The sequence below is a fragment of the Pristis pectinata genome, chromosome 11, assembly GCF_009764475.1.
Source record: "Pristis pectinata isolate sPriPec2 chromosome 11, sPriPec2.1.pri, whole genome shotgun sequence".
Lineage (NCBI taxonomy): Eukaryota > Metazoa > Chordata > Chondrichthyes > Rhinopristiformes > Pristidae > Pristis > Pristis pectinata.
In genome coordinates, this window is record NC_067415.1 from 86948031 (window position 1) to 86963533 (window position 15503).

Sequence of the window (15503 nt, forward strand, 5' to 3'; positions counted from 1 at the left end):
TAAAGATTCAACTTGAGTTAGTTTTGAACCAATGTATATTGATTCTCTGTGAAACTTTGACTATGCATTTCCCTAATCGCGTTTCACCTCATTCCTTCCCCAGCCTCGGCTGCCCTTTCCTCATTTCTTTCACTGCCCCACATCCTCAGCAGCAGTACAGTGTAATTACAGTGACTTCTCCCATTGATGCAAACAGGGATTTAATCGCAGGAATGAAGAACAGAAAGAACTGCACAGAATCAAACCATTTGGTCCAACAAGTCCTGCCGGCAACAATGCTCCATAAGAAGGTCCTCCCACTGTCACCATACACCTCTGTGAGGAAGTGGAACCAAAGGAGAATCACTCCAGACCCAGGTCCATTGCAAGGGTCAAAGATTTATTGATTTCTCGGTGGGGAGAATGGTGCTGAAAATCTCAGGCAACTTCTCCACAGAACAAAGGAAAACATCTATTATCAAGACCTTTTCCAGTTCATCTCCGGAGGGTGCCAGAGCAGTAACACTAATTGATTACATACATTACGTGCATATCCAACCAGGTGTCCAATTAGGTATAGGGGAAAGTTTAATCATCTTATGGGCAAATGATCAATAGCTCTAGGTCATCCCCTAATGATTGCCAAACACCCTGGTCACTGTCTCTGAGCCTCAACAAAAGCCCCCATATTCGACAATCTTCTGTTTCCAGCTAGCTCGTCTGTCTATGAGACCACAGGAGTGGAAGGTGGTCAAGTCCCGTAACAACTAATCAGTTCTCCATTTTGTAACAACTATTTCTGCATTTCTACATTATCTGGAAGTTCTGAATATCTGGAAGAATTCAATCACTACACAATGATTTAGTGCAGGCCTGTACTGTGTAAAGTTTCAACCTACTTACTCTGCATTTTGGAAAGCCACGACTCCCATCTCATGAAGAACAAAAGGGTCCTCAGGTGCTGTGCTCAAGGCCTGACTGAAAAACCTCTCTGCCAGTTTGGAATTGTTGGTCAGTCCATACTCGAGGCCAATGTACAACATTGGTAAATGACACCTGCTGACAACAGAGTGAATCATCGCTAATGATGCAGTGCCTTCTAGGGAGCATGAACAAAATATTTATCAAAGAATATAAGGGACATTATAAACGTCACACAGAAGTAACTGCAGACATCACAGACTAGACAACAGTGCAGAGGTTTGTGGAATTGTTAAATTTATTCAATTCTTTAGATAACTGCTAACTGCAATTGACTGATTTAAAAGCAATGACAAAGACAGGAAAATGTTCAAAGAGCTATGAAAAACGTTAAAAAATTAAACTCTAAAATTTGGTAATCACCAGATTATTCATAGCACCACATGTTCAGTATAGAAAGCAAGGTGACAGGACAAAACTGGTTTCCTTCCACAGATGTTGCTTGACTGGCTGATTTCTTTCACTGTTTCTGTTTTTGTGACAGGATAGATGTCTATTTATCCAAAGATGTTGAATTCAATGTTGTGCCCCAAAGGTGCAGAGAATCAAAGTAACTCTGGCGTGTCTTTGTACCATCAAACCATTCCAAAGCAGCTCAAAATACAGGTCATCTTCCAATCTGGTACACTGCACCCATCGAGGCTCAGAATCAAGTTCAATGATTTCAGATGACCAGCTTGTGACAGAAACAGAGGAACCGCTGAGGGTGCTTAGCAGGTTAGAATTCTGAAGGCAGGCAAAGGATTGGCATTTTATGCCATGTTTCCACTAGCAGGAGAGTTACAAGCAAGGGACATTAGTACAAAATATGGGCCCAGTCATTTAAAACTGAGATGAGTAGAAATGAGCAGAAAAATTATTTACAAGGATGTTGCCAGGACTAGAGGGCCTGAGTTATAGGGAGAGGTTGGCCAGGCTCAGTCTTTATTCTTTGGAACGTAGGAGAATGAGGGGTGACCTTATAGAAGTGTTTAAAATTATGAGAGGCATAGATAAGGTGGACGGTAACAGTCTTTTCCCCAGGGTAGGGGAGTCCAAAACTAGGGGGCAATAGACTTAGGGTGAGACGGAAAAGATTTAAAAGGGACCAGAGGGGCAACTTTTCCATGCAGAGGGTGGTGAGTATATGGAATGAGCTGCCAGAGGAAGTGGGTGAGGCAGGCACAACAATATCATTTAAGCAGCACTTGGATAGGTACATGGAGGGGCGGGTCTTGGAGGGATATGGGCCGAACACAGGAAATTGGGACTAGCTGGGTGGGCACCGTGGTCGGCATGGACTCGTTGAGTCAAAGGGCCTGTATCCATGCTGTATTTGCTCTATGACTATAAATGTTTTTCTCTCAGAAGGTAGTGAATCTCCGGAATTTTCTGCCCCAAAGGGTAGTGGAGGCCAGATCATCAGTTCACAAGGGAGAAGGACTTGTAGGCTGCAGATTTAGGGAGGGTATGCTAATAATCTGGAACACATCCATATCAGAAAAGAGTAAGCACTAGAAACACAAGCACATTAGGGTGGATAAATCCCCAGAGATGACTGAGATCTATCCCAGGATGCTAAGGGAGGCAAGGGAGGTGATCGCTGGGACTCTGACAGAGATTTCTGCATCTTTGTTAGCTAAGGGTGAGGTACAGAAGACAGGAGGACAGCTAATGTTGTCCACTTTTTCAAAAAGGCAGTATGGACAAGCCTGGAAACAACAGGCCAGTGAACCTTACATCGGTGGTGGGGAAGTTGTTGGAGAAGATTTTGAGGGACAAGATTTAGGTTCACTTGGAAAGGCACGGACTGATTAGGAGGAGTCAGCATGGTTTTGTGCAGGGGAGATCATGTCTCACAATCTGATTGAGTTTTTTTTTGAGGAGATGACGAGGAAAATTGATGAGGGCAGTGCAGTAGACATGGTTTATATGGACTTTAGCAAGGCTTTTGACAAGGTCCTGCATGGTTGGCTGGTCCAAAAGGTTAAGGCACAAGGGATCCATGGCATGTTGGTGAACTGGATCAAAATTGGCTTGGTGATAAGAGACAGTAGTAATCTACAACAAATGATGTACCACGAGGATTGGTGTTTGTTATACATACACATGACTTGGATGAGAATGTAGGAGGCACGATTAGTAAATTTGCAGGCAGACAAAAATTGCTGGAATTGTTGATAACAAAAAAGATTGTTTAAGGATACAGCAGGACATAGGTCAGCTGTAAAATTGGAAAGAGTTGTGGTAGACGGAATTTAATCCAGACAAGTGTGAGGTCATGCACTTTGGGAGGTCAAATTCTGGTTGGAAATAGAGAGTAAATGACATGGAGCTTAGGAGTGCCGATGTACAGAGGGACCTTGGGGTGCAAGTCCACAGCTCACTGAAAGCAGCAACAAAACTGGACAGGGCAGTGAAAAAACCATTTGGTATTGTTGGAATTGACTGTTTTAGTTTTTTAACATGTATAGTGTTTAATACACCTCAAGTGGCTGCACAAGGAATGGCTGCTTACTAGCTTATTGGTTCGTCCATCAAGTGAATATGTTTTTTCATTGGTTGGTTTGGCCACAAGTATCTAATAGGTTTCCTGATTGGACTATCGTTAGCTAAGGAGCACCCCTTATCTCAGGTATAAAAGGTGTCATTTTTTGTTAATCTCTCTCTTGCTCTCTTCCACCCCACCCCAGCTCATCTTTAGTTCCTTTTGTCTCGGCTCGTAATAAAGCTAGTGCCATGTGCTCTGTGACTGTTTCTTTGTTTTAAACTTTTCCAATAAAACTTGTGAAGCACCAAGTTGTTTTCAACTCATTCCTGAACTCCTGAAAGAACCTGTGGATTCGAAAATAACTGGATCCAACAGTATGCTTGCTGTCATTGGTCGGGGCATTGAGTACAAGGGTTAGGACATTATGTTGCAGTTGTACAAAACACTGGTTAGACTGCACTTAGAGTACCGTGTACAGTTTTGTTCGCCACACTTCGGGAAGGATGTAGTAGGATGTTAGCTGGAATGGAGGGCTGTAGTTATAAAGAGGGATTGTTCTCACTGGAACAGAGGAGGCTAAGGGTTGACCTTACGAAGGTTTACAAAATTATGAGGGGTAAAGACAGGATAGATGGTCAGAATTGTTTTGCAAGAGTTAGAACTAGAGGGCAGAGGTTTAGGGTGAGAGGGGAGAAATTTAAAGGAGAGCTAAGAGGTAAGTTTTTCACAAATGGATAGTCTCTGGAAGGAGCTGCCACAGAAGGTGGTGGGGACAGATACAATTACGAAGTTTGAAATGCATTTGGACAGGTAGGGAAGGCGTAGAGGGATACGGGACTAATGTAGGCAAATGGGATTTAAGTAGATAGGCATCATATTTGGTATGGAGGAAATGGGCTGAAGGGCCTGTTTCTGTGTTGTACAATTCTATGATTATTAGATATATTTTAGTGGAGGTAGACGAATATTTGAAAGATCGAGGAATTGAAGGCTACCGGGAACTGGCAGAAGAGGAGTTGAGGCCAGCTTACGTCAGCCATGACCATATTGAATGATGGGGCAGGGTCGAAGGGCCAAGCGGCTGCCTCCTGCTGTCACTTTTGTTGTGATCTTTCATCGTGCTGGATCGTTGACCCTGGACATTTGCTCCTTCTCTCTGCCGATGCTGCACAGCAGTTGGTTCTTGTTTCACACTGCCGGCACCAGCAGCTATCCACAGAGGATACGGCACTCTTCTCTAACCAGGGCCAATACTGTACATCCAAACATCCTATTGAGGATACAGCTCTCTTCTCTAACCAGGGCCAATACTGTACATCCAAACAAGGGGAAGGAAGCTTAGTTTACAGTAGTAGTGCAGCTGTCCTCCAGCAATGCAACAGCCTAGACCAAACAAGAGGGGCTTGCACATCAGCCCACGGACTCAGGAGAGAGTGGTACCAGCAAGTCCCAACCAGGTTGGTAAAGGGTTGGCAGAAACCTCCTTTTAAAAACACATTGCGACATTAGTTTTGAAACCGCGTTGGCAGGTCATGCCAGCAACAAAGTGCATTGTAAAGTCAAAAGTGGCCGGACAAACAATGACTTATCTTGTGTTAAAGACATTTACTGAGTGTGGTGGGAGCAGCACCTACCCTTTCATTAGCTGAGCTGCAGTGAAGTAGGCAGCCATGGCCTGGTCATGCTCACCTTCCACTGCAAACGAATGGCCGTAGGCGATCCAGGCCGGCCCATAGGTTCGCTCCAGGGTGGTGGCTTTACTGAGGAGGGCAAACAAATTCTATTAGAAACAACTAAAACAAATGCCTATCTATTATCATAGGCCACTGCACAAGTCAGGAGGCAAGGGCTGGAACAAAGAACAACACAGCACAGGGACAGGCCCTTTGGCCCACCATGTCTGTGCTGCCGTGTCCATCTTAACTAATCCCATCTGCCTGCACAAGGTCTATATCCACCCCCCCAATTCCCTGCCTGTCTAAGTATTACTATCGTATCTGCTTCCACCACTATGCCTGGCAGTGTGCTCCAGGCACCTACCCAGTGGTAGATGTGTAAAAGATGGCCTTGTAAATCATTAAATTTTCTCCTCTCATCTTAAAGCTACGTACTCTAGTATTTGACATTTCCACCTCGGGAAGAAGACTGACTATTTACCCTATCTATGCCTCTCATAATTTTACAAACTTCTATCAGGTCACCCCTCAGCCTCCGACTCTCCAGAGAAAACAACTCAAGTTTGTCCAACCTCTCCTTGTAGCTAATATTCCCTGATCCAGGCCACATCCTGGTAAACCTCTTCTGCACCGTCTCCGAAGTCTCCACATCCTTCCTATAACATGGCAACCAGAACTGCACACAATATGCCACATGTGGCATAACCAAAGTTTATACAGCAGAACCTGTCCCACAATGAATACTTTGCTTCAGTATTCACCAGAGACAGACCTTGGCGTTTGTGAGGATGGCGTACAACATACTGATATGCTAGGGCATGTCAACGTGAGGAAAGAGGATATACTGGAAGTTTTGAAAAACATTAGGATAGATAAGTCACCGGAGCCAGACGAGGGAAGAGATTGCTGCACCTTTGGCGATGATCTTTGTGTCCTCACTGGCCACAGGAGTAGCGCCAGATGATTGGAGGGTGGCAAATGTTGTTCCTTTGTTCAAGAAAGGGAGTAGGGATAACCCTGGGAATTACAGACCAGTGGTGGGCAAATTACTGGAGAAGATTCTTAGTGACAGGAGTTATGGGCATTTTAGAGAAGCATAGGCTGATTAGGGACAGTCGGCATGGCTTTGTGAGGGGAAGATCATGCCTCACTGAATTCTTTGAGGATGTGACAAAGCACATTGATGAAGGTTGAGCAGTGGATGTGGTGTACATGGATTTTAGTAAGGCATTTGATAAGGTTTCTCATGGAAGGCTTATTCAGAAAGTCGGGAGGAATGGGATCCAGGGAAACTTGGCTGTGTGGATTCAGAATTGGCTCGCCCATAGAAGACAAGAGGGTGGTGGTAGATGGAGTGCATCCTGCCTGGAGGTCGGTGACCAGTGGTGTTCCGCAGGGATCTGTTCTGGGACCCCTGCTCTTTGTGATCTTTATAAATGACTTGGATGAGGTTGTGGAAGGGTGGGTTAGTAAGTTTGCTGATGACACAAAGGTTGGTGGTGCTGTGGATAGTGTAGAAGATTGCTATAGTTTACAACAGGATATTGACAGAATGCAGAGCTGGGCTGAGAAGTGGCAGATGGAGTTCAACCCGGATAAGTGTGAAGTGATACACTTCAGGAGATCAAATTGAAAGGTAGAATACAAGGTTAATGGCAGGAGACTTAGCAGTGTGGAGGAACAGAGGGATCTTGGGGTCCATGTCCACCTCAAGGTTGCCACGCAGGTCGATAGGGTTGTTAAGGCGTATGGAGTGTTGGCCTTCATTAGTCGGAGTATTGAATTCAACAGCCGCGAGGTGATGTTGCAGCTCTATAGAACTCTGGTCAGACCACACGGAGTATTGTGTTCAGTTCTGGTCGCCTCATTATAGGAAGGATGTGGAAGCTTTAGAGAGGGTGCAAAGGAGATTTACGAGGATGTTGCCTGGATTGGAGAGCATGTCTTATGAGGATAGGCTGAGCGAGCTAGGGCTTTTCTCTTTGGAGAGGAGGAGGATGAGAGGGGACTTGATAAAGGTGGACAAGATAATAAAAGGCATAGATCAAGTGGAGTCAGAAACTTTTTCCCAGTGCGACAATGGCTAACACAAGGGGACATAATTTTAAGGTGACTGGAGGAAGGTATAAGGGGGATGTCAGGGGTAAGTTTTCTTCCCCCACAGAGAACGGTGGGTGTGTGGAACGTACTGCCTGCAGAGGTTGTGGGGGCAGACACATTAGGGACATTTAAGGGGGCTATGTGGGAGGAAGGTTTAGATAGATCTTAGAGCAGGATAAAATGTTGGCACAACATTGTGGGCCGAAGGGCCTGTACTGTGCTGTAGTGTTCTATATTCTATGTAAAACTTCCCTACTTTTATACTTAACACACCTACCGATGAAGGCAGCCATGCCATACACCTTCTTTACCACTCCATCTACTTGTGTTGCTACCTTCTGAGAGCTATGGACACAACGTCCCTGTGCAAATCAATATTCCTCAAGGTCCTGTCATTTACTATTTACTTTCCTCTTACATTTGATTTCCCAAAGTGCAACACCTCACACTTGTCCGGATTAAACTCCATCTGCCATTTCTCTGCCCACATTTCCAACTGGTCTATATTTTGCTATACCCTTTGACAACCTTCCTCATTATTCACAACTCCACCAATTTTTGTGTCACCTGCAAACGTACTAATCAGCCGACATACATTTTTGTCCAAATCAGAGGTCCTAGCACTGATCCTTACGGAACACCATTGGTCACAGACCTCTAGTCAAAATAACATCTCTGTCAAGTCAATTTTGAATCTAATCTATAAAGTCTCCATGGATCCCATGTGCCTGAAAATCCTGATCAGCCTACCATGAGGAATCTTGTTGAAAGCTTTACTGAAGTCCATGTAGACCACATCTACTGCCCTAGCCTCAATCATCTTTGTCACCTCCTCAAAAAATCAAGTTTATAAGACATGATCTCCCACACATACTTATTTCCAGATGCAAGTAGGTCTATCCCCAAGAATCTTCTCCAATAATTTCCTGGCTTGTCTCTACTGCCCTTCTTAAACAGAGGAACAACGTTGGTTACTCTCCAGTCCTCTGGGACCTCACCTGTGGCTAAAGAGGATACAGAGATCTCTGTCAAGGACCTAGCAATCTTCTCTCTCAATAACCTGGGATAGAGCCCATCAGACCAATGTGAATACTTGATGCGAAGTACTCGTTTAGTACCTCGTCCACTTCAACTGGCTCCAGGCATAAGCTCCCTCCTTTGTCCTTGAGTGGTCCTACCCTCACCCTAGTTACCCTCTTGTTTTTAAATGCATATCAAAAATGCCTTGGGATTCTCTTTAATCCCACTTGCCGAGAACATTTCATGGTTCCTTTAGCCCTGCTGATTCCCTGTTTAAATCCCCTCCTGCTCTCTTTATATTCCTCAAAAGCCCAGTCTAATTCACCTTCCTAAACCTCACACGCTTCCTTTTCGTTTTGACTAAATTTGCAACATCTCTCATCATCCAAGGTTCCTGAACCTTGCCAGCCTTTATCTTCTCCGCACAGGAACACATTGGTCTTGAATTCTGACCAGCTGTCCTTTAAACATCTCCCACATGTTGAATGTGTGGACTTGGCCAATAATAGCTACTGCAATTTACTCTCTCCAGTTCCTGCACTATCCTGCTGCATGCTCTTTCCCCAATTTAGCCTAGAGAAGATAACTAAAAGCTATAGAGGAAGGTGGTAACCCTTCAGAAAACAAATGTACAACAGGCCACTTCCTGCCTTGTAAAATTCTAACCAGTCAATAGTTTCTCTGCATAACCCATGTATGGAACAGGAGGTGCAACTCATCTACTGGGTACAAGGGTGGGCAATTCCAAAGGACCCAATCACCAGTATATAATCAGACTCCACCACTGTCCACAACCTTTACCACCCCAGCATCATAGAACAAGCAGCTGCCTCAATGTTGCTATGCACGCCACCTCCCACCTGTTTCTCAAGTCTCCATATGTCCCTCAGATGGAACATAGGGAGAGGAGGTGGTCATTCAAACCCTTGACCCCCATTAAACATCATGGTTAATCTGCCCCTTAAGACGATCTGTCTAGGTTCCATAATCCCCTCACCCTACAACAATACATCAATCTTGGTTCTGAAGTTTTAAAGTAAGCCTCACCATTTTAGGGAAGGGAGTTCTTTTGTATGAGAAAGTGCTTCCTGACATCAGCACTGGCCACCCAGTCTAACGGTCAGGGGAGTGCACTTTCTCATACCTGCAAAAATTACCAAAACAAAATTAAAATCAAGAAGAAAATATGGATTGATGACAAAAACACAAAGCTGCTGTAAATGCCCCAGTAACACAACTGCATTCCCACCTGAGATATCTCCTGGCGTGTTCATTTTTGTGGCCAACCATGAGGTAGTAACAACCGACAGCAAACCAGGACACCTGCTCATCAAGAGGCAACAGAAACAGGAAAATGAGTAACTGAAAGACTGGAACTGTAATGTCTTTAACCAGAGTGGCAGCAAGTTGGATCAGACAGGGTTGATGTGAAGAGCAGAGATACAGTTAAGGGGAATCTGGGAAGGAGGAAGAATGGAGGGGAGATGGAGATGGGTGGAGAGAGGCTCATGGAGAGATACTTGCTGGCAGGGTGCCGATGGGCCAACCAGCCCCCTGCCGTGCCGCGTTCTATTTTTGTGGATGGTCAAATTGTGTGAAAATGAGCCACAGGGAAGAAGCCACAGATCCCACTCCTGCTCCACAATTATGTGGCTGATTTAACTGCACAAGGCTCAACCCACCTCACAATTTGGGGGAGAGAAAATGACCCCCGTACCTACCAACGGCTTCGTAACAAGCTTCTGGTGGAAGTGCAGGCAGCAAGTGATGGCAAGTTGTAGCTCACCTGTGATGCTTGACACGAGCACAAACCCACTCACTCGTGTGTAAGCATTAGTAATCTGTGGTCACTTGAGATAAAGTGGCATCAAAAGCGAAAAGTAGAAAGATGGGAAGGGAAGACAGGGTATGAATACTTGTGCAGGCAATACATCTTACCGGATTATTGGGGTACAAATCCACCAACTTGTGCGCAAGGTAGAAGAGTTCTGAAGGGCAAAGAACGATGCAAAGAAAGAATTAAATCTGTGCAATTCCGTTTACAATCAGAAAATAAGAGGCAGTGAGAATGCAATGAGCTTACACCAAACATCAGAGTCAGTCCAAAGGAAGGAGCTAGTACCAGGTGTAAATGAAGGACAGGAGACAAGAGGAGGGAGTCACAAAGACATAGTGCTGAGCAGCCAAGTGCTCCTTCACCAGTGGTGGAACTGAGGGGGAGTGGGGACAGACCATCACCAGGAGCCAAGAGAAAGTGTCAGGCAGACAAAGGGAGGCTGAAGTAGTGGATACGTGTGCCTGAACCATGGTAGGCTGATTAGTTCAAGTTAAATGAAGACAAAAAGAAAAGTGATACAGTTCCTACCGTTTGCCTTGTTCAGTTCCACCAAGGCTCCGATGTGCACTGGAAGCAGCACTGCATGATAAGGATCTTTATTCATCACCCTGTCAAGAGACACCAAAATAGACAGCGCAGGTTATCGAATTAATCCACATACAAAGTGTTTAACAAATTATATAAACCTTTCCGCATTACACAAGGAAGGTATCGGGCACAGCACAGTGCATGGCCCTCTCAGCCAAGGCAGGAAGCTGTGGTTTAAGTCCCTCTCCAGACCCCACACTGCAAAAGCTAGCCCTAACCTTTATGGCAGTGCTGAGGGAGTGCTGCACTGTCAGAAAGGCCATCTTTCAGTGAGATGTTAAATATCTCAAGATATTAATCACTGCAGGTATTCCAAACCACAGGGCTGTTCTCTCCAGTGTCTTGGGTCACATTCATCCAACAAACATCACAAAAACAGATTATCTCACTGAATATTGTGAGAGCCTTCTATGTACAAATTAGCTGCCAAATTTCCTCTGTTACCACAGTGATTACACTTCAAATAAGATTTTTACTGGCTGCCAAGAATCTTACTGATGATGTACAGACTTTACTTACATTGAAGTCAGTTTATAGCAAGTCTTGAAATCACAATTGTAGTAATTCCTCTCCGCCACAGAAACTACGACATCCAGGTTATCCTGGAGTCCATCAACTGATTCAGGAATTAATGTTTCACTTGGCTTATTATACTGTTGGGGAGAAAATACAAGACCACACGGGGTTAAGGCATTAACATTACTATAGCAGCTCAAATAATTAAAAGTTATTGAGTGGGCAGAAATGGGGTGAAATTACAGGAAGAAAACAGTGACAGGGATTATGGTTACGCTTCAAATACATTCACTCCTTGCAGCCAGTGGTGAAGTCTGTGATTGTTTCCCATTCAAAATTCCTTGTTCAAGTTGGAAATTACTTACGTCACTATATTATGAACAATGGAGAGGCTACAAACAAGGCTGATTCAAGCCACAGTACACCAAGGAAGTGGATTCACTCCAAAGAGTAAGAGTCTGTGGTGGGTTCTGGTGGTTGGTCCAATCAATGAAGAAATTGGGGCTCATTGAGGACTGAAATCTGGATAAGTCTGACCGTAACATTCATGCAACACAAGAGCCAGTCAATGACCACGTGTAGCATCAATCTAACAACTTCTCCTTAATGTTCAATCACATTACCATTACTGAGTTCCTTCACCAACATTGACCAAAAACTCAATTAGACCAGCCAAATAAATACTGTGGCTGCAAGAGCAGGTCAGGCAGCATCTGTGGACAGACAGGCAGCCAATGTCTCAGAATGATGAACTCCGTGGATCAGGTGACAGTCAGTCATACAGCATGGAAACAGGCCATTTGGCCCATCCACACCAACCAGTGGGCACCCTTCCATATTAATCCCATCTTCCAGCACTTGGCCCTTAGCCTTCAGTGCCTGGGTGATTCAAGTGCTCATCTAGACACTTAAATGCCGTCAGTGACTCTGCTTCCACCACACTCTCCAGCAGTGCGTTCCAGGTACCACTCTCTGGATGAAGAAGTCCACTTCAGATCTCCTCTAAGTCTCTTACCCCTTCCCCTAAATTTATGTCCTTTAGTTTTATTCCCCTCTGACAAGGGAAAAAGATTCTTGCCCCTCAATTTATTGTACCTCAACATCCCCTCTTAGTCTCCTCTGCTCCAGGGAGAACAGACCAAGCCTCTCATGTCTCTCCTTATAACCAAAATGCTTTGGCACAGACAACATTCCAATGAAGCTCCTCTGCACTCACTGCAGTGCTGTCACATCTTTGTCTGCTAGTGTGGATGAGAACTCTATAGGAACCAGGAGCAGGAACAAGCAGGGAGGCATACAGGCCAAAACTGTCAACTTCAGTGACACCCATCCGTGACACTTAACACTCTCCCTCCACCATCTACAAACATACTGCAGTTCCTTGTCAAGGCTAATCCAACAGTACCTCTCAGATCTCTACCCCCAAAAACATCAGGCTCACAGGAACATACACCATCCTGATTTTGAATGCATCAACCGTATTTTCATTATTACTAGGTTCAAACCCTACAACTCCCTCCCCAACAGCACCGTGGAAGCACCTTCACCAGAAGGACTGTCATCGTTCAGGCAGGTGGCTCACCACCACCTTCTCAAGGGCAGTTAAGCCTGGGCAGTAAATGCTGGACTTGCCAGGTAAGCCAGTGTCCTGGAAATGGACAAAATGAAAATAGAGGCAAGGGGTAGTGAGGATGTACAGCTGAGTTTTGACTCTGCACCCAAAATCCATGTGCCTTGATGCCAGCACACAGATGAAATATATTGGCTTCACACTTGCCAATCACTTGCTCTTGGGGACATGCAACAGTTCCTGGGATCCTAATGTCCAAACTGTGTTTAAATTCCTCCATGATCTCTATAATCTTATGGTTGAAGTTACTACTTTAAGCCATCTCCCCTGCTCCCTTGTGATCCTGCTGCATTTTACTTTGTTAAAAACAATGCTACATAAATGCTAGCTGCTATGATGTATTAACATTGTCCTACCAGTGATGGTACAGTAGCACCACCATGGGTCAGAGAGTGTTATTGCAGCTTTCATTCCCAACAAATGCCCCAGCACAGGAACTCACAAGAGAAAGATAACCATGGCAGAATTCAAGACTTTAAAATAGGAACTAAACTATAACCAAGACCACTGGTCTAATTAGACGTGCTAAACTTCACCCAAAAATTGTACCATATCCAGAAGGTAAGTTAATAAGCAGTATTGTATCCACAAATTTGTGATGACATTATTTTCCCCGATCATGCATTATTTTGTTTCACAGAAACTTATATTTAAAAAAAAGTGCCATTACCTTTTTCAATTTATTTTCATACAGGAAGTACAGTAATTCATGCTCCTCTTCCGTGCACTGCTTACTGAAAGGTAACGAATCAAGCAGCTCCTTCTCTGTAGAGTAAAGTTTTACAAGGAATTAACACATTGCCAAATGGACCCTGGTACACAGATCAACATGGCACATCCTGCTTCACCTTGTTCATCACCCAGCAATGGATGGCCTCCAGACCAACCCCTCTTGCTTACTTTAGCCTCCCACAAGTCTAAAGCATCAACTCATGGCCTGGCATCTGAAGCAGAAATTGGAAGGTCCAACAAAGACTGGGCTCAAGCTGTGTAGATAGGAGCACTGTGGCCAAATCTGAACTCCACATGTGAGGGAAGGTTACGAAGGAGCAGTGTGGAGATTTTCTGGGACAGTCCCAGGGATGAGAGATTTCAGCTGCGAGGGTTGATCTCGGTGGTTACGGGAGAGTTATAGAGGTGTGCACAATTAAAAGTATTGAGAGACCATCTTGGACAAGAGAGATACAAGAGACTGCAGATGCTGGAATCTGGAGCAAAAACCAAATTGCTGGAGGAACTCAGCGGGCCAGACAGCATCCATGAAGGGAAATGGACAGTCAGGGTTTCGGGTTGAGACCCTTCAGCTGGACAAGGGACTCAGTTTTCATATCATAGATGTTAAAATAACTGGATAAAGCAAAATAAAAATTGAGATCTCTCTCTCTCTCCCAGTCCTTCTCTCCCCAGCCTTCTCCCATCATCCCCACCCCCCTCCCCCCCCCCCAGAGACACACATAGGATTGTGCTGATCTGGAATGTGCCCTCTGCAGGGACAGAGGATTCAAATTTTCAAAATCTCTTAAAAAGCATTGGCATGTTGCTAAAGAGATCTGCAGGATTAAGGGGAAAGGTCTTTGACCACACACAAAACTAGTCTCCATGCTGCAAGATTTAAATCACACTCACCTAATCTTCATTTCAAGACTTTAGTTGTGGTTAAGCAGCAGGGAGGGAGAGCTGGAAGCACACTGCTGACTTGCTCAACCTCCAAAAGGAATGAGAAAACTTGGACACATTTTCAACTCTGACTCGGAATGTCAACCTCTGCACAGCCTGACTAATCTACTTCCCAAGTTGCTTTTATGCAAGTTCAGTTAGACTGCTATCATGTTGTTACCTGAAAGCTATTGTAGAACAAAGCTCAGAGCAGAGGCTAGAAAATGGAAAGCAAGTCATAGAACTCCTTTCCTGCTGATATGCAGACCGTTTCCAACAGTCTGTTGCTGTTTATGTTTCATTTCTTCATCACATTACCACCATCCCTTTAATCATTTAACCAAGCTCACCTTGCCCCTGCCCTTCCTCCCTCACACTGCCCCCTGCCCTCCCCCTCACATCATGCACTAAGCTTTAGTTCCTGGTCTTCCTTCTGGACCTGTCTAAAACTTAAACATCATTTTCTCATTCAAGGATAACAATCTGAAATAAACCTTTTCTCCCTACAGATGCTGCCTAATCCGCAGATACTCTTTGCATTTTCAATTTCTCCTTGATCCATTTGCTCCAAGGGAACAAATGTCAATGGATAGGGGTTCAGAGATTTCCTCTACCAACAAAGCCCCTGCCTCTGATGCAATAAACCATTAAGCAAAGTGGAAGTCTCCTTCTGAAGTTCTCTCAGAAGCTTGGCTCTTAAAACAACATCATTGTCTGAAATCAAAGCAAACTGACACCAACAAACAAAATCTCAATTCATTCATCAACCCCCAAGACCTGAAGGGAGGAGAGGGTAAGCATGTCAATGGTTATTTGCAGATGCATCATTCAAATCAAAAACAATTTTAAATCCCTCAGAAACCACCATTATTAACACACTGACACATACATCAACTTTCCCATTTTCCATTCCAATAACACAATAATAATGGACATTTTCTGTGTAAATGTGTTGTTCAGTGATAACACCTCACCAGTAGACAGTACTTCACAGACAAGAGTTGTGATTACAGCACCAGATTACATGGGCAGTTTCTGCTACAGCTGATG

The 15503-nt window shown here is 44.5% G+C and overlaps 1 protein-coding gene across 11 annotated transcripts in view; it reads right to left on the reverse strand.

Annotated features, from left to right (window-relative positions):
• cdc16 (cell division cycle 16 homolog (S. cerevisiae)) overlaps positions 1-15503 on the reverse strand; it is a 46077-nt gene that overhangs the window by 22849 nt on the left and 7725 nt on the right. For 10 of the 11 annotated variants that reach the window (XM_052026412.1, XM_052026423.1, XM_052026422.1 and 7 more), the window contains exons 7-13: positions 13468-13562; positions 11171-11304; positions 10592-10671; positions 10165-10214; positions 9476-9549; positions 5065-5190; positions 883-1038 (exon numbers count right to left, since the gene is read on the reverse strand). In XM_052026412.1, coding sequence (XP_051882372.1) covers positions 883-1038; positions 5065-5190; positions 9476-9549; positions 10165-10214; positions 10592-10671; positions 11171-11304; positions 13468-13562 — 715 coding nt within the window. The remainder of the gene's footprint in view (positions 1-882; positions 1039-5064; positions 5191-9475; positions 9550-10164; positions 10215-10591; positions 10672-11170; positions 11305-13467; positions 13563-15503) is intronic. The other variant, XM_052026413.1, reaches the window with a different exon arrangement.